The sequence below is a fragment of the Trachurus trachurus genome (genome assembly GCF_905171665.1).
Source record: "Trachurus trachurus genome assembly, chromosome: 10".
NCBI classification, from domain to species: domain Eukaryota; kingdom Metazoa; phylum Chordata; class Actinopteri; order Carangiformes; family Carangidae; genus Trachurus; species Trachurus trachurus.
The window spans coordinates 8,973,635-8,997,869 of NC_139894.1; the positions used below are offsets into that span (position 1 = coordinate 8,973,635).

At 42.1% G+C, this 24,235-nt stretch overlaps 1 protein-coding gene across 1 annotated transcript; it reads left to right on the plus strand.

Moving 5' to 3' along the window:
• Nucleotides 1-16,291: 16,291 nt before the first annotated feature.
• On the plus strand, nucleotides 16,292-18,964 carry LOC310992961 (cathepsin Z-like; the record flags this gene model as incomplete). Its single annotated transcript, XM_083981189.1, has 6 exons — nucleotides 16,292-16,413; nucleotides 16,908-17,071; nucleotides 17,959-18,138; nucleotides 18,212-18,362; nucleotides 18,502-18,664; nucleotides 18,839-18,964. The coding sequence occupies 6 exons, from the start codon at nucleotides 16,292-16,294 to the stop codon at nucleotides 18,962-18,964; spliced, it is 906 nt and encodes a 301-aa protein (XP_083837315.1).
• Between the last annotated feature and the right edge of the window lie 5,271 nt (nucleotides 18,965-24,235).

The window sequence follows — 24,235 nt, forward strand, 5'->3', positions numbered from 1 at the left end:
AGCCGCGGTATAAAGCAGCATTAACACCCCGAAGACGGATTCACACCAGACATAACAATAACAACAAAACAATAAGGTTATTAAGATTAGCTATTGTTAATACACATTAACCCGATTAGAGCAAATTAAATTCCAGAGCCCTAAATTCATATAAAAGTGATTAATAAGCCTGAGATGGAGGGATTTAAAAATGTAACGTGTCAATCAAATTATTTAATATTTCCTCCTCCAGCACAGGCCCCAGAATATAGGAAATAGTAAGAATAGGACATAAAAGCAGACATGGGGACATACAGGAAGTCATTGTGCTGAAGCAGGGGATTACATTTTGTCAGGGGCCTGTGGTTGGTCCAGTCCGCTGAGACTCATTAAGAATGGCCTTGACATTAAGGGCTCTCTCTCTTTCAACCTGTTTGCGGCCATGATGCTGAGATCAAACGGAGTGCTATAGGTGAGGGCACTCTCAATGGCCTAAAGCTGGTCATTCATCCTTTTTAAAGACAGGAAATCAGGCTAAATGGAGCCTCGGCTCCTCCTCCTCGCCGCTAAAGAGGCTTCTGAAGCTGCAGAGTTTTTGCTAGTAAAGAATTTCAAGTGGTCATAGGCCTTTGAGGAGGGGGGGTGGTGCAGAACCAATAAAACCTAGGATTACTTGTGTCAAAGAAACACACCTGCATTTCATACATTGTCGGGGTGCTTTCCTAATCACTAACCCCAGGCAAGCTGAAATGAAATGCCGCTTCTTTTTCTTTCTTTTTTTTTTTTGGTTCAAGGGGAAATTTAACCCAAAACAGCTAAGTTTTAGAATATTTTTCATGTGTTTTTACTTGTCTCGTATGCATTTTCTAGTGTTTATGCGTGTGCGGTTCAAATACCACAGGGGAAATAAAGGCCTTTTGTTTGACTGAGCTGACACTTCTTTGACTTTTCAGCCTAGAAGTCGGCGTGTTGTGGTTTTTCATCCCGTGCGGCTGCTCATGCTGGCACATGAAGGAAATATTACCTCAGTGCATTACAGCTCCGGTTTACTCCTATACCTCTTGATCAGTAACATTTCTCTCGGTTTTGCCATAAGTTACATGAAAAGGTCAGCTGAATGTATAGAAAACAGTAGATTCAGTGTCCAACATGAGAAACTGATACCAGTGCAGATATTCTCTGAATAAATTTGATTTTAAAGGTCCTAATGTATCCATGTGTTATTTGATTATAACGCAGCTCTAGGTTTAAGTATCAACACCCAAGTCCACAGAAAAGGACACACAGCCTGTGTTCAGAAACTGAGCCTTAAAATGAGCTGTCAGCACTTCTGTAACTTTGTGATGTCACAACAGCTATGCCCCAAGCCCCGCCCACTCAGACTTACCATCCAACATCGCAGGAGTTGGTTTTGTCTGCTTGTTTTCTATTCAATCACTCAGAAAACTGTCTCAGTGAGAGCCTTTCTCTTTTCTGAGATGGTCTTTGGTTATTAAAACCACAAATATATCTTCTATATATCTATGTATCAATATCAATATCAGAAATGGTTAAATTTGTGACCTTTAAGCTGTGTAAAGAGGAGTATCATGCTAATCAAACTGTGTGACACCAGTTATAATAATCTTTTACAGAAACAAAGGAAAACAAATAAAACTGAAAGAAAAAATGACTTGAGTTAGGGATAGGCTACATATGTTTTAAGGTCAGTTTGAGCCACTGTGCACAAGTCAACTAGCTAACTATAGCCACAAAACTGACTGTGGTCAAATCTGTGCTCCTTAACGATAAGGCAGTGCTTTCAGCTGCAGTTTAGTTCAGTAGAAACCTGTCACAAAAAATCCCCAGAAACATCAAGTAGACCATTAAAAGTGCAGAACATGGTGATGCTCTCCAAGCTGATATCTCTGCAGTGGAAAGTTTCCAAAGATGACAAATATGCTTCAGGGAAATGTGTTTTAAATGATGCAATAGGCATCAAAAACATTTCCATGTGATTTAATTGTGCAGCCATAAAAATAAAAAAAATCAAGCATTTGTAAAAACATTATATAGCTTCGTTTTAAAGACCTGGAACAAATTGATCCAGATGATGAATAAACCTTAAAATGGGCTTAAGCAGAAATGGGGGAAATTGGATGGTAACCATAGTTAGATATGCTGTCACATGCCAGTGTGGAAGTAAAATGAATTCTGGTTAAAGACAAACATTAATCCGATTTAGACTAATGAACCTATTCGTCCTGTGGATCGAGGTCCAGCTCTGTGCGGTGAATTATCAGCATCTTGTATCTGGCCTCAGGACTCGACTCTCCACTTCAGCCTCTCTCTCTCCCCCCGGACTCTGTTTCTACCTCGCTCTCTGTCCGTGACAGATGTGTGATTGATACCCACGGTGCTGGGTGATGTGCTGTTTCTAATTTTAGCCCCACGCTCACTTGGGAACCCTCCGCAGCAACAGGTAAATTGGACCCGCGCCGAAGCCACAGTCCATTTGTACAGTAAATAGGCACTGACAAATTATTTTCCATGACAGCCACAGCCCGAGATATAAATGATGTTGCATGTTGCCGCTCACACAGGGGGCACAAACACAATCTAACAATGTGTATTTACGTAGCCCGAGTCAGCGCTTTCACTCGTGCGCACGCTAACGTTCAACATTCATTACCTGTGTTGTAGCAAATCCCATCTATGAATCAAGATTTGAATGAATGAATGAATGAATGAAGGTCGTTCCCCCTGTGACATTTAGATGTTCTTGTGTAATGAGAGGAACCAGGTGAAGATAATATTCCTAGCAGCGATTAGTGGAGAATGAAATATCTGCCCCTGGAAGTAGAAACGACCCTGAATGAGGCTCGTAACATGAGCCTGATGTCCAAATAACATTAGCCCTGAATCTGATGCTCAGTGCAGCCGAAAAGCAAAGCTACGATGACCAGACCTGCGGCTCTTTTCTGCCAACTCAGAAAATACAACATTGTCTGAATTATTATGTATTTTCGTCTGCAGCTGTGCCCCAATTCATGGGAACTGTGCCTGTGTGATTACCAGGTGTGCTCAGCTCCTGTGGCCTTTGCAACCTTGACAACATGCAACTATTATTTACTAAACCTTGAGGTTTTAAGGCCCTGGGGCTTTGTTGTGCCGTTGGTGTTAACACTAAAGCATTGGTGTTGTTTTCCACCGTATTAGTTTCATATTTGGCATGCAACGAATGCCATCAAAAGAAGAAAAAAAAAGCTCTTTAACACAGATGCTACAGTACGTACTATAAACAAAACATCAACATAGCAGCATGAACTAAGAAACGTGAGGAGATCAGTGTCTCTTCAATCCTGGAAGTGGCTCTGGAGCAAACCACTGTCCATTGTAACGTTTGCCATTTCATTTCATTTCGATTTATTCCATTCATAGTTTACATACTTAAAGCAGATATCAGCTTCACGGCCGTTTCGGCTAATGCTGCGTTCAAGGCAGGCTTTTGAAACCGTAAGTTACAGCTTCAAGTCACAACTACGACTTGGTAGCGTTCCAGGTAACCCGTAGCTCGTGTTTTTACCATCCTGTTGTCTGTGAAAGTTCCCTATAACGGCCACTCGTAACTTCCGACCCGTGAACTCGTACCAGATCGAACTGGTATGACTTCACAGGAAGGAAAAACACAAAGTACGAGTTTCTTTGAACGCACCATGAGTTAGCAGCCCCCGCCCTTGTCAGGCATCAATTGGTCCTCGTGCTACGTCACCACATTCACGCGCATCCCTTGGCTGCACACACAGCCCTTCATGCCGTTCTCTCTCCTCATTGGATAACACTTGTATCCCACAAGGAAAATTTTCTCCTCGGGTTACTGCAGAGCAGAGTGACGGAGAGACTCGTGTTTAGGCTGAAATACTTCATGTAAGTGATTGCTGACGGAAAATAGGACTATTTAGGACTTATATTAACAAAAACATTCCACTGATATCTGCTTTAACATGATTGCATATTTACGTGATGTACACGTTTGCCAAAAGCCTGTAGCGACTCTGCAGATGGCTGTAAAACTCCTGCTAACAGCTACAGTAACATTAGTGTTTTCATTCCCCATAGTGTCCTGTACGAGAATAACAACCAAAACAGTACAAATGTGCTGGTGTTTCACATCAGCAAAAGATTTGACCTCATGTATCGTGAAAAGCCTGAGTTGATCAACAGGTTGAACACAGTCAAGCCCACAGTTACTGAACCTTCAATTTACTTGAATAATTCTTTGTCTCGTTTGTTTTGAATGGGAAAAAAGTACTTTTTGTTTTAGGCCATATCGCTCTAGTACGTGCAGTATAAGGTGATTGGACAACCTGTCTAATGGATGTTTACACATCTCTTCAGGTTTAATCCACAGATGTGCTCAAATTACGCTTCAGTATCTCACCTGTAACTCCAGCAGTGAGGCTGTTTCCTCCTCCACTGCTGCTCAGGCATCAGCCCAGTGAACCAGAAGCTACAATTTTATTTTTTGTCCATGTTTAATGAATGAAGAATCAGGTCACAGCCTCGCCGCTCGATGACACCGGCTCAACAGTGAATCACACTCATAACAACAACAGCAGCCACACAGCACAACAGAGTCAATGCTGCCTTGGAGCTTTTAGTGCCTGCACTGATGTAATCAATTATTTTTGCAGAGTGTTTAATCGACTTGTGTTTTCTTAAAGAGCTTAGTATGAGGGAAACATGATGAGAAAAAACAGCTTTCTGTAACATGCAATATTGATATGTGTAAAACATCGCCCGCAGAGAGCGACAACCTCGAAAACACAAACAGAAACCTTCTTACTCTCTTTCACACCATCCAAATATGTAATTCGCTGTTTTGAGAATAGACTTTCCTTTTCTTTTCTTTTTTGAATCACACCGTCACAGAGCCAGCAGGAGGAAACTGGGTCATTTTAATCATTTGAATCTCATAAAGTAACCAGGCCAGCAATCTTAGCAGGTACATGTAGGTCAGAGTCCATCTTGGCTCCCGTGTGGTTTGTGACCGCAGCTTTCCCCTCGACTGTCACTCGTGATTAATCTGCTAATGTCTGCATGCAAATTCTCCAAATGGGCCTCCTCCGTGTGACTGTACAACTAATGGGTGTCAGCGGAGACTGTTTAGCCATGCCATGCATATGTATGAGCTTGTATATTTAGCAGCCAAGTTGCTTTTGATCACCGTGGAGCAGAATGAGCGGGGCTCAGATGAATTGCGGTCCAAAGCCGAGGCACATTAGCAGCTGACCACCTGCCTTTCACTCCGAGCAGAAATAACAGATGCAGCAGAAACAACGTCACCACCGCACTGTGAAAACTGCAACTTGTGTTCTTTTACATAAATAACAATTAGAGGTTATTAAGCCCTTAGAAACTTAATTATCAGCATTTAAAGTAAAAACAGTCTCAGTCTCAATCAGCGATTCAGTACAGAGACAATTAACTCTGCTAACTTGTATTTAGTTGTTTTATCATCACTTTTTTTTTGCAAGCCATTGATCTAAGTTATTAGAAACATTATTATATTAGTCGCAGAGTTCTCAGCATGCACAGCATTAGAGTTACAGCTCTTCTGCTTCTTTCTCATGTGAGGCTCCTGAGACATGGGTGACACTGAATAACAATGTTCCCTGGGCTTATTAGGACCAGTTTTAGTTACTGGGACGACTGGCATTGCTGCAGAAAACTCTCATGAGGGAATAAAGATTTGAGATTTACAGATGTGAGTCTGTTAGATAAAAGAAGAAAAAGAAAATCTGAGTGGAATAAAATCAAAACCCAAATTTGAGAAGTTAGGTTCAATTTCTTGAGTAAAATTTTGAGTTTTCTAAACTTTTTTCTTTTTTACAGAGCACAGTGTAACACAGAGGTGCACAGTAATAGGCTTGTGTTTCTTTAAGTGAACGGACAGACACTACACAGCGTGACGTTCGCTGTTATAAATGTATTTGACAGTAAAATTAAGCATCAGTTTTTTCACTCATTTCATTGACATGTCAAACTGGGTCACGTAATGCTACAGAAGCGTTGTCATTTGTGGTACCTGTGATTTTCCTGCTATTACAAGTCAAAATGTCTGACCTGAAAATTGCCTCTGATAATACAGTAGCCTATCTATATTATTATTCTCAAGTGCAACTGGAAATTTAAAATGCACAGTATAGCATCATAATCCTTTTGTTCTAACAGTGAATATGTCATATTATTAGTGTAAAATCTGGGAGTAGGATATGATTAAACCTCCTAGTAATCATTCTAGATATGATTTTTTTTTATGAAATCAGAGAACCATGTTAAATCTGAATGCCTCATTCATTTAATATCAAACTTAAAAATTCAGCACATACTCTCCACGCTTCCCTGCAAGTCTCCAAACACAAATAAGCTGCTGGAGTGTTTCTGGACAGACACTGGGACACATCTGGTGCTGCTGCTGCAAGCCCCTGTCTGGTATTTAGTAGATATGAAGAAATCTTTCGATTAGAACTGGGAAATTGCTTCTGTCAAGACCACTCAACGGGGGCAGATAGCTCTTGCTTGAGTTGGGTCTCAATTTGGGAAAAAAAAGAGGAGTAATCTAACGTGGCATCTCTAACGTTCATCATGGAAAAAGATGGAAAGGAGCGGATATGTCTGGTGTCAGAAGACTGTGGGTTTTGTATTTTTCTTATGCTTATTATGAGAACAGACATGTCCCTGATGTGTTTAGGTGTGTTTAAAGCTGTCAAACTACCTTTTTATACTTTCACTCTTCTTGATCAAAGGAACGTGAGATTGTCTCGACTGTAGCTGAGGATCATTCAGATTTACAAAATAAAATCAAAGCCTCCTCAGCTGCACAGAGAGAAAAAAAATAGTCATTATCACAGCACTGCGGATGTAGCCTGCACATGCTCCAATTAGACTCTTTAAATGTTTAATAAGCACAATCAATGTGCAGAATGAAATCTGCCACACGGGGCTTCAAACTGAGTTGTAGGAACTGTAACTCACTCTGTGGGTTACCTTTACCTTATGGGTGGAAGAAAAAAAAAAGTCCTTTGTAAAGTACTCAGGCATTCCTTTTGTAACCACTTTAATGGCCAATGCCTCCTGGTCAAGAGGTGGTCGCTGAATAGACTAATTCTGCGGGATTAGTCCTCTGTAGTGGTGATCTAGCCAGCCAAACAAATGTGACCTTACGGTGCAGAATCTGTGCATGCACAACTATACACTGACTCCATAGGAGGGGGCAGTTCAGTCAAGGGATTAGTGGGAATCAGCCACTGAGGCATACCCTGCCGTTTTCAGATTCTCTTTCTTGACTTTGAAAGACTTGTTTAACAAAAATCACATCACAGAAAGCAGGGGGAGAAAAGGTGGGAGAGGGGGTGAGAAGGGAGAGGAGGGATGGTGGCAGTACTATAGCGAAATACCAGCCGAATGAAAGAAGAAGGAAAAAAAAGAGGAGACTCAGGGTGTAAGGTAAACCTATAGACAGGAGAGCTGAGCAAACTCATAACATCCACAGTTTGTGCTCCGGGGATGTGTTTTTAGTCTCCAAGGGGCCTAAGAGGAGAGTGGTTGGGGGGATAAAAGCACAGAGAGGTGGACATGCTAGAGCTGCAGTACACAAAACACAGGCTTCATGTGTGTCAGGTGACCTTTTGTTCCCGGCCCGGGCTCAGTTCTGCAGGACTGCACAGCCAAATAAACAGTAAATGTTCCAGAGGGTAGTTTTTTTTTGCTCTACGAGCTTAAGTAGCATCTGACAGACGATACTGGGAAGGAAAGATAATGAAAACACAACTTTCCTGCTCTGTGTCACTAATGAATACAAGAGAACGATTCCCCCTGTGTGTCCAGTTTCTAAAAGCTTTTACATTTGCTTTTGTTAACACTCCAAAAAATCCTCTGGCAAACAGGAAGTGGAGCCTCGTTTTACATTTCTTGTAATATGCTATTTCTAGGTGATGGAGTGGAAAAGATGGAGGTGGTAGGGGGTGAATGATTGGAGAGAATGAAACAACATTGATTTTGACATCTCTCACCCGGTGTAGCATGGGTGCACATTGAATTTCCCCTCCTCGTACAGCTGAGCAGTGCACACCGTGATTTCCCCCTCCAAGCAGCGAGCATGGGAAAAAGAAAAAAAAGGAAAAGAAAAGAAAGTGTTTAAACATAAACAAACCAATCAACCAATCAATAAACACAGCGAGCCCCGAGGTGCTGCTGAGAGACTAATAAACAGAACCAGAATGAGGGAGATGGCACGAACAGGAAAAGAGCTCCACAGACAGAAGCTCAAACATCATTAGCCGAAAATCCACAGGAAGACGTCACAGCGCTGTGATGGATAACTTCACTCTGCAGCTGAGGGCGACACAGAGTTACCACCTCAAGAGGAAATAACAATCCACACAAGAGTTTAACCAGGGACATATAACAAGTTGCTGAACTCTTATAACCATTTGAACTTGATAAGCTGCTGTAGCGCCACCAAAGGAAGTGGACAACTCACCATCTGTGAGATTTGATTTGAAATTGTGAAGCACCTGGACACAGAAAAAAACAAGTTTTGCTTTTAGAAAAATGAAATTGCAAACGCTCTGTGTCAATCAAATGAAGCTGCACTCTCTCATCTCTCTCTCTCGCGATATTATTATTCCAATTAAACATGACAAGGGATTTCCAGCCGTCTGCCTCTCCTCGGTCGGAGCTGGCTCCATGGGGCATGAGGTGGCAGACGCCATGACTTGAATGCAAAAAAGGCACTTCTGTTTCAATTTTGCTAAAAAAAATTGGGCAAAACCCCCTCCTCATGCCAGCAAATAAATTACATTGTGCAACATCCAAGAGGAATTTCAAATTGCGCATTAAGCAGGTTCATGGAAATGCACCTTAGCAGCGATTTCTAAGAACAATGTGTAAAATTGCAATATGCTACAATCCTACAATATGATTTCTTTGCTCCACAGTTCAGTGTCTGTGCTTCGTTAATTACTGAGACCTGTCTAGTGTTCAGATGGATGAAGTATATGCCTCCTTCCTATCTGCTTAACCTCTGTTATCCCCCTCACATCTCCTGAACCACAGGAGCCGTCAGCATCATCGGCTTTATGACATGACTGGTAAAGATCACTGGGATTCCTCTGATCCCGACCTGACCCCCCCCCCAACTCCACTCCCATTCCTCAGGTCTAATTCCTCTGACCATATTCTAATGCTCTATTAAAAACCATTTATGACTGAAATGTACTTAACAAGTCTGTCATCGCTGCAGCTTTGTTACCGGCCGTTGAGCCGATCGAATGTGAAATGGCTCGCTGGGTGACGAAGGCCCCCCGACGGTGAACTTTGAGGCCGAGTCTGGGGGTGGGGGGTGTGGGGGGGGTTGCATTTGGTTTGTGGTGGTGGTGGCTGGACAGGTGGCTCCACTCGGGGAGGCAGGAGCTCGGTACGGAGCCTTTGAAAACTCCTCGAGTGGAAAATGCGGCCGAGACGACGAAAGAACCCACAATACAGATGATGATGATGATGATAAAGTCATTAAATGTGGTGAACACTCTTAAAAAGCTGCACTGTTTTTGTAGAACAAGTGGTGAAACATTGTGCAACATTAATGAAATCAATTCCCCTGATTCTAAATTAATCAGACAGTTCAATTAAATTAGGCTATATTGTCTGCTTTAAGACAATGTCACCTTGGAGAAGGGTAAAATTCACAGAGGCGACTGAGAGGAAGGAGTTGCACACATCTTGCACAACACTTATTTAAATTTGCTTACATTTCAGTCCCAGTCGACGGCGCCCACAGCGGTGCCAGCTTCCCTCCCTCCTCTCTGTTGGGACGTTTATTGTAAAGCAAATGAATAAAAATAAAATCTTCTAATGTAAGTTTACATCTTTAAACAACAGTAATATGATTCATGGAGGTTTACACTTGATTCCACATGATGTGCTCACTCTTGTTGTGATGGTTTTCCTCCTCCATGGTGCGAAATACATCCAACAGTGAAATTCAAGTTCAGTAAGAGCTGCCTGTGAGGCTGCAGTGGGCATTTGCAAGTGTTTTAACCAGTTTTCCTCCATGTTTTTTTGTGTGCTTTTTTTCTGTTCTGTTGGCTGCAACATGCATTCTTGACCATTAACTTGCTGTTCTGGGGCTTTAACATCACATCACATGACCTTCATCAGCAGACAGAGATCATCAATAGTCATGGATTTCTAGATGTTTCAATGCATTTCATGGAGTTAAAGGGACAACGAGGAGTTTCGGAAAAGCGAAGCGTTTTCACACTACATTTATGAGCCTCCGCGCGCACCGTACATTTCGTTGACCGGGCGCAAGACGGACTCGTGTTTTCATTCATCAATAATTAAAGTCAGAGGTTCAAAGAGGTTCACATACCACCGTAGTTCCGACCATAAACGGCGATGCGGCTGCGTTATTCTCATGATTCGCCACGAAGGAAACGCTGGTCGGCTCGACCAGCATTTCCGCCACCACTAATAATAACAAAATAACGATAGAGACAGAACGATGTATTTATCGAAAATGGGCCCATTAACAAGTGTGGGTAGCGGAGATTCATCCACATTAACGTGAGACTTTTTTATAACCGAATAGAAACTCCTCGTTGTCCCTTTAACACAGAGGAAACATTATAAAGTTCAATAAAAACTGTTTATTTTCACCATATTTCCTTTCATAGATAATATAATGACAGCATGTGTGACTATTTTGGTCTTAGGGTACAAAACTTTTCCTGTCTTATAAAATATTAAAGCAAAAAAACCTTTCAGATTGGGGTTCATATGTTCTTTAGTTTGAGTCCTTGATGTGAAACAGTTAATGAACCACTGCTGGAATAATCCAAAAATCTTGTGGATGCAGACTGAGTGTAGTTTTCCATGAGCTAATACACACAGGATAAAGCCGTACAGTCACAGAGTCATGTCAGAGTCAGGGCATTGATCACGAATGAGCAGCAAATGTCAAAATCTGACTTTTGACCTTGCGGCGAACCGTCCAGACGATATTGAATATTGGAAATGCAGCTGCTTCTCGAGGACGTGAGTCAAGAACGTGACACTGTAACATGATGCAGCTTCGTCCATGGACGTCTGGAGGTGAGATCAAAGTGTGAGGTAACCAACAATGATTTAAAGTGTAGTACACTAGATGTCTTTTAAGCTTTTAATCTCACCTGCACTCTGCTTCTACACTTTATCGATACAGGATCAATACAGTATAAAGGGATGGAGTGGAGCTGCCTGTATGAACCTGTCTCTCACCGTCCAGTTATCTGATGTTATCTGCTTCACCAGAGTCGACAGGTGAGTGGAGAACACGCAGCACTGAGGAAATGCCAGAGAAACTCGACTGACCTCTACGTTTCATACGGATCAGTGAACACGGATATTATCTGCTCCACATGCACACACACACACACACATACACACTCGGCAACAGTCGTGTATTCATGTGCCCACACACACACACACACACATATACATACATAGCACGCTCACTTATCAATCACCTGGCTTGCGAGCATGCTAATGACGTTGTTGACATTAATGAGGGAGGGGACACGCTCGTGGAGGCAGCTAACGATGCCAATCATGGAGATATCACACCGATGCCCCGGTGACAGGCCGTTGTGTCAGGGAGGGAGTCATTGATAAACTCAGATCTGAAACCCTTTTTTCGTGTGCACATGTGGAGCACGCTATGATTCACGTCGAGTGAGAATTAAGGCATACAGAAACAACATCTGGAACATCTAGAGTATGGGTATCAAACTCATTTAAAGCGATCCGGTCGTTTTGGCTAACTTCTTGTCAGCCGATGGAGTTAGCAGTCCCCGCCCTCGTCCGTACGTCACCACATTCACGCGCATCCCTTGGCTGCACACACAGAGAGGACTGTCCCTTTATGCTGTTCTCTCTCCTCATTGGATAAAGGTTGTAGGATACAAGAAAAGTTTTCTCCTCGGCTTACAGCAGAGCAGAGTGACTGACAGACCCGTGTTTCAGACCAAACACTCTATATACAGTAAGTGATTGCTGTCGGAAGATACTATTTAAGACTTATATTAACACAAACATTCCACTTACTTCTGCTTTAAGTTCAGGGGCCACAAACAGCACAATTTGATCGCAGGTGGGCACCAGTAAAATGATAGCATACAGTAATAACCTATAAATAAATAGACTTTGAACTTTTCCCTTTGTTTTAGTACATTATTAAGATGTGTACAGTTAACAACCTGAAATTTCTTGATAAAAATATGTGCAATTTCAACAATATTATGCCTTTAATGTCTTTTCACACTTGGCAAATTCCTCCTGAGGGCCGGATTGGACCCTCTACCGGGACAGTTTTGACCTGCAGGCTACACGTTTGACACCACTGATCTAGAGAGACTCAAGGATTGTGTTAATGCATAGATATAGCCTACATGTTGTATAGATACCACATCAGACACATACAGTATAGATATATAATTCCTAATCCCATCTGACATAGAGGGCAGGGTACATCCTGGACAGGTCACCAGTCTATTACAGGGCTGATATGAAGAGACAAAGAACCTCACACACTCACATCCACAACTGCAGAAAATTCAGAGTCATCAATCCACTCAGGCACAAGGAGAACATGCTCGACACTCCACACAGATCTCAAACACGCGAGACCTTCACTCTCCGAGGCGACAATGCAAACCACTTCACCACAGTTGTACACCTCTTACAGTATTTAGTGTAAAGCTGAAGCCAGGAAATTATTATATACGTTCATAAAAACAGCTGCAAACAGTGGGGAAACAGCTAGCCACCCCAAAGCAAGTTGTCTTTGCAGCTAAATGTAGCTTGTCGTTGTCTTTATTACAGTATGTTCATCTTCAGGGCAGATTGGAGGGTACAGTGAGCCTGTATAGGAAAGTGATAAGACTAGCTGGTGTAGCGTGCACACTTCAGTTGAACAAGAAACATCGTAGAGACATGAGTCAACACTGGTGTAGCTTTCCAAACCAGGAGACAGATCTTGAAGGAACCCAAAGTGGCCTTTCCAAAATGATCAGTTCCTGCTAATGTTGACTATGTAAAACTTCATCATACAACCTCCTCAAACTGAACTTTAAAACATGAAAACCATCTGTGCTTTCTAATCTCACTGATGCATCTGCAGAACGACAGTCTCCACGACCTAAAGAACCAGCACGGCTCAACATGACACTAATATGTAATTGTTGAGAATCTTATTCCCAACCCCTTCGACCAATATAATCTGCTGTTTCCAACGTCCTCCACTCAAAGGCCTTTTTTTCCCCTCAGGACGTTTGATCCTTGTTTCCAGGGATTTGCTCCCATTCAGCCACGAGAGCATTAGTGAGATCCAGCACTGATGCTGTTGGCTGATAAGATCCAGCTCAGAGTCACCGTTCCAGTTCAGACGGGGTGGAGGTCAGGGCACCGTGCAAGCCACACAATTTCTTCCGCAACAAACTGGAGAGAAACTATTTCTCCATGGGCTTTTTTTTCTTTCTTTCTCATACTGCAAAAAGAAAATGACCTTCTCCAAGCTGCTGCTGCCACAAAGTTGAAAGAACGCTATTGTATAAAACACATTGTCCAAAATAGGCGAGGGTTTCGCAGTATCAGACGTCAGATTTAATGATAACAGAGAGGCTAAATATATATTTCAGAGAGGAAAGAAAAACACAGAGAAAGACAAAATTTGACAAACATGGTACAAGAAGAAAAGAAAAATGTTAATTGGAGCAGAGTCAAACTTATTTGCATAGCAGCCCTTTGGCTTCCGGCTCGCTGGAACCCTTAAATATCATTTACCATCCTCCAGCTGATTGCAAATCTGGGATCTGGTTTCCTTTCTATATCTAAATATTAATAGTCTCCATTACACGAAAATTACTTTCATCTCCGACTCACATGGAGGGATTAGATTTTAATCAGCGCATTAAATATGACTTTCTGTTCCTGCAGATGGGAGAGGATGGCAGGCAGGCAGTCAATTAGTATCGTGCTCTGTTTGCAGTCTCACAGTGAAGCCTGATAAAGTCTTTGTTATCGCAGAGCGGCTGTAAAATAAGAGCGTATAACAACAAAACGACAAAGTGACATGTTGGGGAATGAAGCGACATAATGATGAGCTTCTGTCAAGGATCAACGCGTCAATCTAACCTATAAAACTCTGAGAGATTTTGATTTTGTTTTTTAATGAATACACTCAGATTCAGAGCCCAAAGTTACATCATGCTGTGTTTGTATTCTCCAGCTCACACTGATAAATATTCAAACTGGCAACACGACTTCATTTCTATTCTCAATCAGCTGCTCCACAGTATCAATATCCTCAGTCCGTTGTAAGTTTGGCTGGTGATCGGTCATTATATAAAAGGATTCTCTGTGAAGCATTTTGGCCAAGAAATTTAAAAGCCTAAGCCTCCTTTTCTGAAAATACATCAGTGAATGGAGTGTTTGTTTTTATATATACTGTATATAGAAATATGTTTATTGTTCTTCAAAGTATAAAGGACATAGGGAAAAGAAAAGTCACATAACACACAGAACATAGCACATCTTTGTTTGCAGCAGTATCCATGGTCATACTTGAATAATAAGACGAATACCGTCAAGAAAAACAAAAGGAAAACATTTAAGAGTGGAAAAAAGCAATCAGACTAATTTACCCATACGCACAATGAGGCTTTATACAACAGCCAAAGTCTGTCAGCCTTCACCTTTAAGGTAATTCCATACAGGGTCAAATACATCTCCTCTATCTTCATCATATAATATTTCAGTCTCTTCAAATGTAAAGTTTTAGACATTTCTCCCAGCCACAGATTATATGTACGAAGGCAAAGAGTCAGTTCAAGAGTCAAATCAATTCTTTCTGCAGTCACCATCCTGAATTGAACAGTTTTCTTCTCCTGTTTGTTGACACTTTCATCTACAAGAGGGCTGTGCAACAAACTTGTGTTGTTCCCAATATGAATGGATTTTACTGCATGACCAAGTGTTGTGGTCAAGACCACCTGACCCCGAGATCTAGTCAACACCAAGACCAAGACAAGAGCAAGACTTTGAGGGCCTCAAGACCAAACCGATGCAAGACCATTTTCAAGACCATTACTGTATTCACTACCAGTACTCATAATAATCAAGTGGCTTGATATTTACGTTATTCCTCAGCTAAAAAGAAAAGATGATTTTATATCAAATCTGAACCTAAACCCATATTTAGTTGAAACCTAATTTGGATTGAACAGAATAACACAGCAGCACACGACCTGCTGAAGTCTCCTCCCACTGTCGACTCTGGTGCAAGTTTTTTAGATGGTTACACAAGCAGATACTTTTGTAGAATAATTAATTAATTTAATTTTCTTAAAGTTATTGAATTACATCACATAAACCAAAGTGAACGAGTGACAGAGAGACATTTGCTGTTGAAAAAAAAAGATGTCAGTGCAGCTGTGGTGTTGACTGGTCAAAATTTCAAATCAAGGAGCACCGAGTGGCGCAGTTGGTCGAGCAGGCAGGCGCCCCATATGCAGTCGGCCCTGGTTCGAATCCTGCATCAGGCGGCCCTTTACTGTATGTCTTTCCCCCTCTCTCTGCCTCCCCATTTCCTGTCTCTCCAAACCACACAATCTAATAAAGGCATAAAAAGCCCATAAATATACTTAAAAAAAAATCCAAGTCAAGACCGAATAAAAATGTAGTCGATTCCGAGACAAGAATAAGACCTTGAACACAACACCAGCGTGACCAAAAGAAGTGAGCTAGATCACCTGTTGTGGATTTACATCGATACATCGGAACATGGACTGTGTTTATACAGCGCTTCTCCAGTCTGAAGAGCCACAGCTACATTTCTAAATAAAAAAAACTCCACCACAGATCTGGCAACTTGTTAAACCTCTTGAGATAGAGCTGTTTTTTTAAAACTAATTTTCCATTTAGTTTATTTTATATCTTATATTGTTTCACTACATTTCTCTCTAACTGTGCTTCAGTGACGTTACACTCGAGGAGCTAAGTGTCAGATGAGAATTACAGTCACAGTTTGACGTGTTGTGCAGATAATCAGATCTTAACTGAATGTGTTTTCTCTCCTCTGACCTGCCTCCGTGTCTGTGGCTCCCAGGTGAGATCAATGAAGCCAATCAGGGCTTATTGATCTCACCTGGCGCAGCAGCTGTCCTCTCTCTGTCAGTATTTAGACTGACTTGTTTATTCCAGGCCTCAGTGGTTTGTTGCTGTGCAGTGCAACATGGCTCTCCCAGTCATTTTCAGCTTCCTGCTCATGACTCTCTCTGTTTCAGGGAGACACTATTTCAGCGAGAGGCCGAGTTGCTACCGGCCGGCGCCCAGGAAGCCGAACTTTGGGGTGAAGTGAGTTGACTGTCGGTTTCATCTTGAGCGCTGTGAGCTTGTGTTTATTCTAATTATGACGGGGCTAGCTGCTCAAACTGAACCAATTTAGTGTATGAAGCTCGAGTGGAGTGTAATTGAATTTAACATTTTGAGCACCAGAGAGCCTCCTCTGTAACCCGAGGATATTTTTGCACATATCCGAAAGTAGGAGCTGCTCTGATGAGAATAATCCAACTTGCTGTAAATACTTATTCTTAAAATTTGATTTTCAAGTTCCCGTCCTCATTCAATTTTCAGCTTAGGTGAGGTGGTTTGTCCGTTGGGTCACTGATGGTGCTCGGCAAAGTCCTGTCATTTCCAACTTGCTGTAATGCCCTTCATGCCGTAGTTAGCTGGGATTAATTCGAGACTTGGCTGAAAAGTGCATACTTGTCTGAATACCTCAGCCGCTGCTTATTCTGTGATGAGGCCTCTCAGAGCTGCTCTGTGCTGTGACTTCTTCTCTGCTTCAGAACCACGGCCCGTCCTCATGAACTCCTGAACCTGGTTCAGCTGCCAAAGTCCTGGGACTGGAGGAACGTAAATGGCGTCAACTATGCCAGTACGACCCGTAACCAGCACATCCCTCAGTACTGCGGCTCCTGCTGGGCTCATGGCACCACTAGTGCAATGGCAGGTCAGACTTTGTTTTTTTCTTCCCATCTGTTAATTTTTTTTATGTGCAAAACTTTAAAGAGATCGTCTCAGATCTCTGCCACAGTCTGAAGAAATTGAGCTGAATAGGATTTAATTTGTGCTGACATCATTAAAGCATCTGTTCCTCTGGGTAATCCTGGAGATGCTGTCTGCTGTTATGGCCCGACTTCTTCCAGCATTTGCAATTAAACCTGCTCATTGCAAAATATCTGCAGAATCCAGAGTGTTCACAATTCCTTCTAGGGGGGGAAAAGGGACGATTATTTAGTTATAATATAATTAAAGTTATATCTTAAATTAAGTTTTGACTAGTCTGTAGATATCTCAAACTTAAATTTAACGAATTTTAGATCAAGTTATAGATATCTTGAACTGAATATCTGAAATTGGATACATCTGTAACTTTCATTCTGCCTATTAATTCAGGTAATGGGGATCCCCAAATAAACAAATAAACAAATATCTTGAATAAGAGTTTGACTAGGCGAAATTATGTTGCAGATTAAGGACAAAGACTTGTCATAATGACGTTTGAGATACCTTTTAACTTTCATTCAGCCTAGTCAAAACAGAATTACAGATGTATGCAATTGTCTGTCATTTAAGATGTGCGACGAGTTGAATTATGTTTTCAGTGACGTCATTGCAGATATCTGTAATTCAGTTCTACCTATTCAAAACTGAAATACAGATATCTCTATATGTCGTTTCGACAGTCACAATTACATTACAGATATCTTGAATGAAAAATCCAACTATTCAAAATGTAGTTGTGATTAGTCAGAAAGATGTTGATATCTACAATGTCAATTCCGGGTAGTCAAACTTGGCTTATAGATGTTAACTCCGCTTGCCATATTCTCTTAGATCGTATCAACATCAAGCGGAAAGCAGTGTGGCCGTCTGCTTATCTGTCTGTGCAACACGTGGTCGACTGCTCCAAGGCTGGAAGCTGTTACGGAGGTGACCACGCCGGTGTGTGGGAGTACGCCCACCATCATGGCGTCCCCGACGAGACCTGCAACAACTACCAGGCCATTGACCAGAGTAAGTAACTGAAACATTACAGAACCGTCTACTCCATGCATTAGATGATCTGTTTTCTCTGTTTTCTCTGCAGAGTGTAAACCGTTCAGTGCATGTGGCACCTGCACAACTTTTGGGAAATGCAGACAAGTGCACAACTACACCTTGTGGAAAGTGGGCGACTATGGCACCGTTAGTGGACGGGAAGATATGAAGGCAGAGATCTTCACTGGAGGACCAATCAGGTTTATAAAGCTGAATCTTTGTTTTTGTTTTTAATGTTCTGAGTTTCAATTTCCCTCCACTCTGAACCTGGATAATCGTGTCACAAATCACTTTTTTGTTTTGTTTTTTGTTTCCTTACATTTGAACTGAATGCCTCAGCTGTGGGATCATGGCCACAGACAAACTGGATGCGTACACGGGGGGTCTGTACTCGGAGTATGTCGAGACTCCTGGCATCAACCACATCGTGTCGGTGGCGGGCTGGGGAGTAGAAAATGGCACTGAATACTGGATTGTGCGCAACTCCTGGGGAGAGCCATGGGTGAGTCATCTTAACGGCCCAAGATTTTTTTTTTTTTCATGGTTCAGAAGCTTTTTAAACTTGGCATTTTAAAAATTGGATGTGAGACTTTAATGCAGTGGGTGCACTTGATTTATAATCCAAGTGACCTTGAGATTTTTTTATTTATTTTTCTTTTCCCTTCCCTCCCTGTAGGGTGAGAAGGGCTGGCTCAGGATTGTGACAAGTGCCTACAAAGGAGGGAGTGGAAACCAATACAATCTCGCTCTGGAGAAGGACTGCTTGTATGGAGATGTGATCCTACCTGCCACGTACCAATAAGAGGTCAAGGACTATGAACTGTAATAAACTGTCCTTGAATCCTATTTTGAGTTTGTTTTTTTTAAGTTCATGAACTAAGAGGAGCCTTAAACCCTCCTATGTCTTACTGTAGACCTAACCTGCTCCAATTGGTTAGATTAATGTAAATTTCCATGGTTGGATTCGTCAAATTGGCTAGAAACTCCACTTTTGACCTGTGAAATGATGCTGTTTTTCACAGGAGCAGCACAACCTTAAAATTGCACAAAGAAAAGGTTTTCAAGTGACTCATTGTTCTCTGGTAGGATAAAGCTGGGATACAAAAGACTCTGGCTTCTTGTGCAGTTGAGTAGTGTCTTGTAACTGAAGCTGCAACAAAATCATCTGTCACAGTGAGAGGAATTTGAAGTAGCTGACTCACAATGGTCATCTGATTTGTCTTTATCTTCAAGTATAATGTTCCCCTTTGATTATATCTTCACTTCCTCTGTATCATGCAGCAATGGATCCTTCACTGCCGTCACACGAGGTGTCAGTTTCCATATTGCAAGTCAATATAACAGACATGAACAGCCTTGAACCTCCATATCTCCTCAAATACCAACTTGGCATGACTCAGTGTTGGTGCTGTCTGTCCCATTTGTGAGGTCATGTCTTAAATACCTTGACATTAATTTTAAATTTGACACACTGGGACTCAAGGATATGCTGTATAGATTTAAGGATTTTGGTCAAGGGTTTGCATTGTGAATAATGATGTGCAATAACAGCTGGAGTGGATTTTTTTAAAATTGGGTTTTAAATATTCACCTGGATTCAAGGACAAACTGATTAGGAGTTGTTGGTTAAAGGTTGCAGTGACTTCTTAGTCTTTACAGTTGATTTTATACTCTAAGCATCAGGACCCAAACGGTTATTTATTCTAACTCATCAAACAGAAAACATGCAGCTGTCTCACAAGCCAAGTGCTTGTTATAAGTTATCCTAATTTGGGTAAAGTCATCAAGATGCCCTGAGAACAATTTGAGGGGGGTGAGGAGGGGAGTGAGAGAGGCTGAGACTGAACCAAATGAGGTCGCTCCCAGTGTTAATACCAAGTGGGAGGTCGGTTCAAGTGTGTGTGTTCGATCACGCCTGCTACAGTTTGGGGTGCTTGAGGCTCGGTACACCTGAGAACCATTGCCCCACAAAACTGCATTTTAAGTTCCTGCTCTCTGCTCATAAGGACAGACACTATCTGCAAAAAGATATAAAGTTGTGAAATTAACTTCACATCTCTGGGGGAAACTTGCACAAATTTGCTCTGAAGGTGCTTCACTGCTGCACTGATTCATAAGTATCTGGTTTCTCTCTCTCTCTCTCTGTGTGCAGCTCTTGGCAGGAAACCTCTTTACATGCAGCCTCATTTGCATGTGCCTAGATGTGCATGTGCATTGGTACAACAAGGCCGATTTGTAAGTGGGTGTAAATAAAGTGTCAGGGCTTCAGAGCGCCACACTGACAGTTATTGTTTCTCCGAGCCGGCGCATGAACGACAGGGAACAACCCCTCTTGTCTTTACCTTGAAATCTGAGGCAGGTCACATGAAGACCAGGCAGGGCCCGAGTCGAGTCTCTCTCTTTTCAACAGCTGACTGACATTTGTTTGTTCTACATCTGTGAGCTTGATAAACAGACCCACCTCCCTTATTGACTGACATGCTTTATTAGTTTCAGTTCTGTCATGCTTCTGGAGTAACGTTCAGTTTAATCACCAGTTATCTACAGTGGCACACACAACGGCACAATAGCATCCTCCGAGTTTATGTGCAATTATGAGAAAAAAAAGAAGAGGCCCATTTTCTTTGCTGTTCAGCTGTGGGAACAAAAGAAAACTGAGCACTTAGATATTTGGTCAGGGGATGCAACAATAATAAAAATGCATAAACACAAGCTGCAGCGCTTCAGCTGCTGATATGGAAATGCTTCCCATTAACTGCAGTTTCCAATTCAGCATCTCTGGGGAGAACAAAGGATAATCAAACCTTATGCAGCACTGTTAACTTCAAGCCTCCAAAACCAAGGCGAACCTTAAGCCTATAAAGCTGTGGCGTGTCCAAGTGGAGACCCACTGTGAAAAACAAATATTAAACATAATTTGGTTGCTCAATATTGTGCGATCAAGCCCCCCGCACCCCCCCGCCCTTGAGCAATCTTTCACGTGAAATTAAATTTGCGCTTTGATTAAATTTCCTGCATGTTTTCTCATTTGCATAATCACAAACAGAGCTGTAATGGCTGCGAATGAAAACACATGGTAATCTGTGAGTCTGAGGCACAAAATGAGAAGAAGAAGAGGAAGAAGCAGTCATAAAAAAAAAAGTCAGCTTTAAAAAAAAAATGCAGGTTGCAAAATGCACATGAGCCATTTTCATACTGAGTGATTCAGCATTCATCTTCATTACAGCAATTGATATGGCAAAAATGGATTTTTCAGCAATTCCTGCAAACCCATTATGCATTGTTTCAGTGATCAATATGTTGCTCTGAAAACATGGAGATAGGACGGCGAGGAGGTGGTGTGTGTGTGTGTGTGTGTGTGTGTGTGTGGGGGGGGGGGTTGTATGAAAAGAGTGTTTCTTTGGCCCTTTTGGTGCTGAGGTCTGGATTATCAGCTTTAAATACAGTTGGAGGGAGTATCCACTCCTAAAGTATCATTGAGCAAAAGCATTGTAATGATTTATCCATGGCAGCTGCCTCTAGCAGCAGTGTAATAATATGCAGAAAGCTTCCCTGAGTGTGTGTGTGTGTGTCTGCTCCTGTGTAATCCTTCCTCTTCGCATTCACTTTTCCAAGGCCGCGGCTGAAGCTCGTCTCCTCCTCCTCCTCCTCCTCCTCCACCACCTCCACCTCCACAGGCAACAGAAAACGAAGGATAACCAGAAGAGTTCCCTGTTTGAGCCCGAATCATGTGTTTACATTATCACCAGCTATAAAGGAACGAAAGGAAGGGATCATTCCTGCAAAGCACCGACTCATTCCTTCTGTCAAATATGAATCGGGCTGATTCCTTCGCCCCCAGATGTGACCAATCTCACATCTGTTTGCTTAAATACACTGTGTTGATGGCTGTAATCATGACGTACGATGCACCAGTGCAACACAAACTCTTTACAAATCGCACATTACTCTTTGCATGCAGTAACTTCAGCTGATTTGCATTGCATAACAACAGATCTGTATAGCACAAACAGCAGAATATAGATGTAAGTCTTGTATTGCTAAAGTGTCCTGCTCAGCCAGCCACCACTTTTCATCATGATCTGCCTCCACCCCCACCTCTGTCAAGCACAAGAAAAAAAAAAACACTTACACAACAATCACTTAGTCAGTGTGATTCCTAAATCGATTTACAGCCATAGCCACCCCGCTGATGTTATGCATCATTCCACTGCTAATCTCGCTTCCTTGTCCGATACGTACCCGTGCAACCTCGAGGCGGCTGCAGAATTAGCTTTAGTTAATGGACGAGTATTAATCCCTCTTAGTCACAACAAAATTAAGGAATAATGTGGCCATGAATATTTCAGCTACACCGCAGCTACACAGGAATCTGCTCACACAATCTGCCCAGGCTTGCAAAAAAAGAAAAGAAAAAAGAATTGGCGATTGCATACATTATTAATGCTCCATCATAAAATTCATATTTTGCACCAGCTTGAATGGGAGCTGCGGAGTGGAAATCCAATGAGCGAGTCAATACTGTTTTAAACTAACTTGCTGAACACACAGAACAGAGAGAAATGGCCTCTGAAACACCAGAGGTCACTGAGCCGTGCTTTTGTTCTGCTTTTTATCACTCTGTCTGAGGGTAAGTGCATTCTTATTAGATCCCTTAAAAATAGATGCAAAGCTTCCAAGTCAGTGAGTTTGCGCAGCCTCCCCCTGGAAGTTTTAATTAGAGCACCAGTCACTCGTGTTATCGTTGTTTCAAGAGGGCCTGCTTCCACATTCCTGAACTGCCTGCTTCATCACAGGATCAGAGGCTCCGCGCTGAAGTGGACCGTTTAGGACGGCTGCCTCATATTCCCCCTGGATTTTTACCTCAAGAAATCAAAACATGGATCGCTGCTGGAGCTGACAGAGAGCCAGAGCGCTGTAATTTCACTGACAGGAGAGGTGTGTGTTGTAAATTTAAAGACACATAGAAGAGGGGAGGGGGTTCGTAATGAAAACAAATGGTGCACAGACGATCCAGGGATCAGCAGATTGTACCTATCAGTGCACATGTAACGACGAGCTCTCCAGATATGATGTGCTTGTAACACAAAAGGGAGACAGAGTCCTAACTACGGTGGCCCAGAGAGCTCAATGCAGTAAGAAAACACATGTCATAAAACAGCTTCATCCATCTGACAACACATGGAAACACTCTCTCTGTCAAGAACCTGCTGGGACACACTTGTTCTTCAATGTTTTTAACTTTAAAAAGTCACAACTGTGCACTGAACAACAAGTCAACAAGCAGGTTCGTCACCTTTTAGAGCTCCCACTGGAAACACTTCTGTTGTGTTACAGGACTGAATTGTGCAGATGCAGGATGAAGATGTTTTCTAAATCTTCATGTGACCTGCCTCAGAGGTCAGTATGGTGATTAGCAGAGGTGCTATACAGTACTGTAGGTACAACATAAAAAGGTTTTTTGACCGTTTACGTTGCTTTACGATGTTACTGACGGATGTTGCAGTTGGAAGCATTATCTGACCGTTGTAAACCCAAAAGAAGATTGGAAGTGTACTAATGGAACGTCAAAATAAAACCCACAAAAGGACGACCTGACTCCGGTGTTTTGTGAGTGTGGAAGTAACGTACATGAGTCAAGCCAACTGAACCTTGCCTTCTGCTAAAATTTCGAGTGGCTTTAAAACTAAGGTCAGTCTAAAGTGTTTGCCACTACACCATGGATAACGTATATCATATATGTTTGTGTATGTATTGTATTGTATTTGTGTAGTCTTTCCTGTCATAAACAAGAAATTATGGATTACGGGGCTTGTTTGTGTCGTGGTGCCACCAAGACCAGATCTGGGACACCGGGTCGAAGGTGCTGATCTTGTAAGGTTGGTTTTTTGGCCAAGAGACGCTAGGTGGAAGGCAGAGAGCCTCTATTCTCCCTGTAACAAGTCACATTTACTCTGAAGCTGTTTAATTAAGTTAAAAATCTTGCACAGTTCCTCTTTAAACAACAATAATGAGGACACCTCCATCACTGTTTTCTCACTTCCTGGTGTGGGTCCAGCGCTCAGTGAGGAGA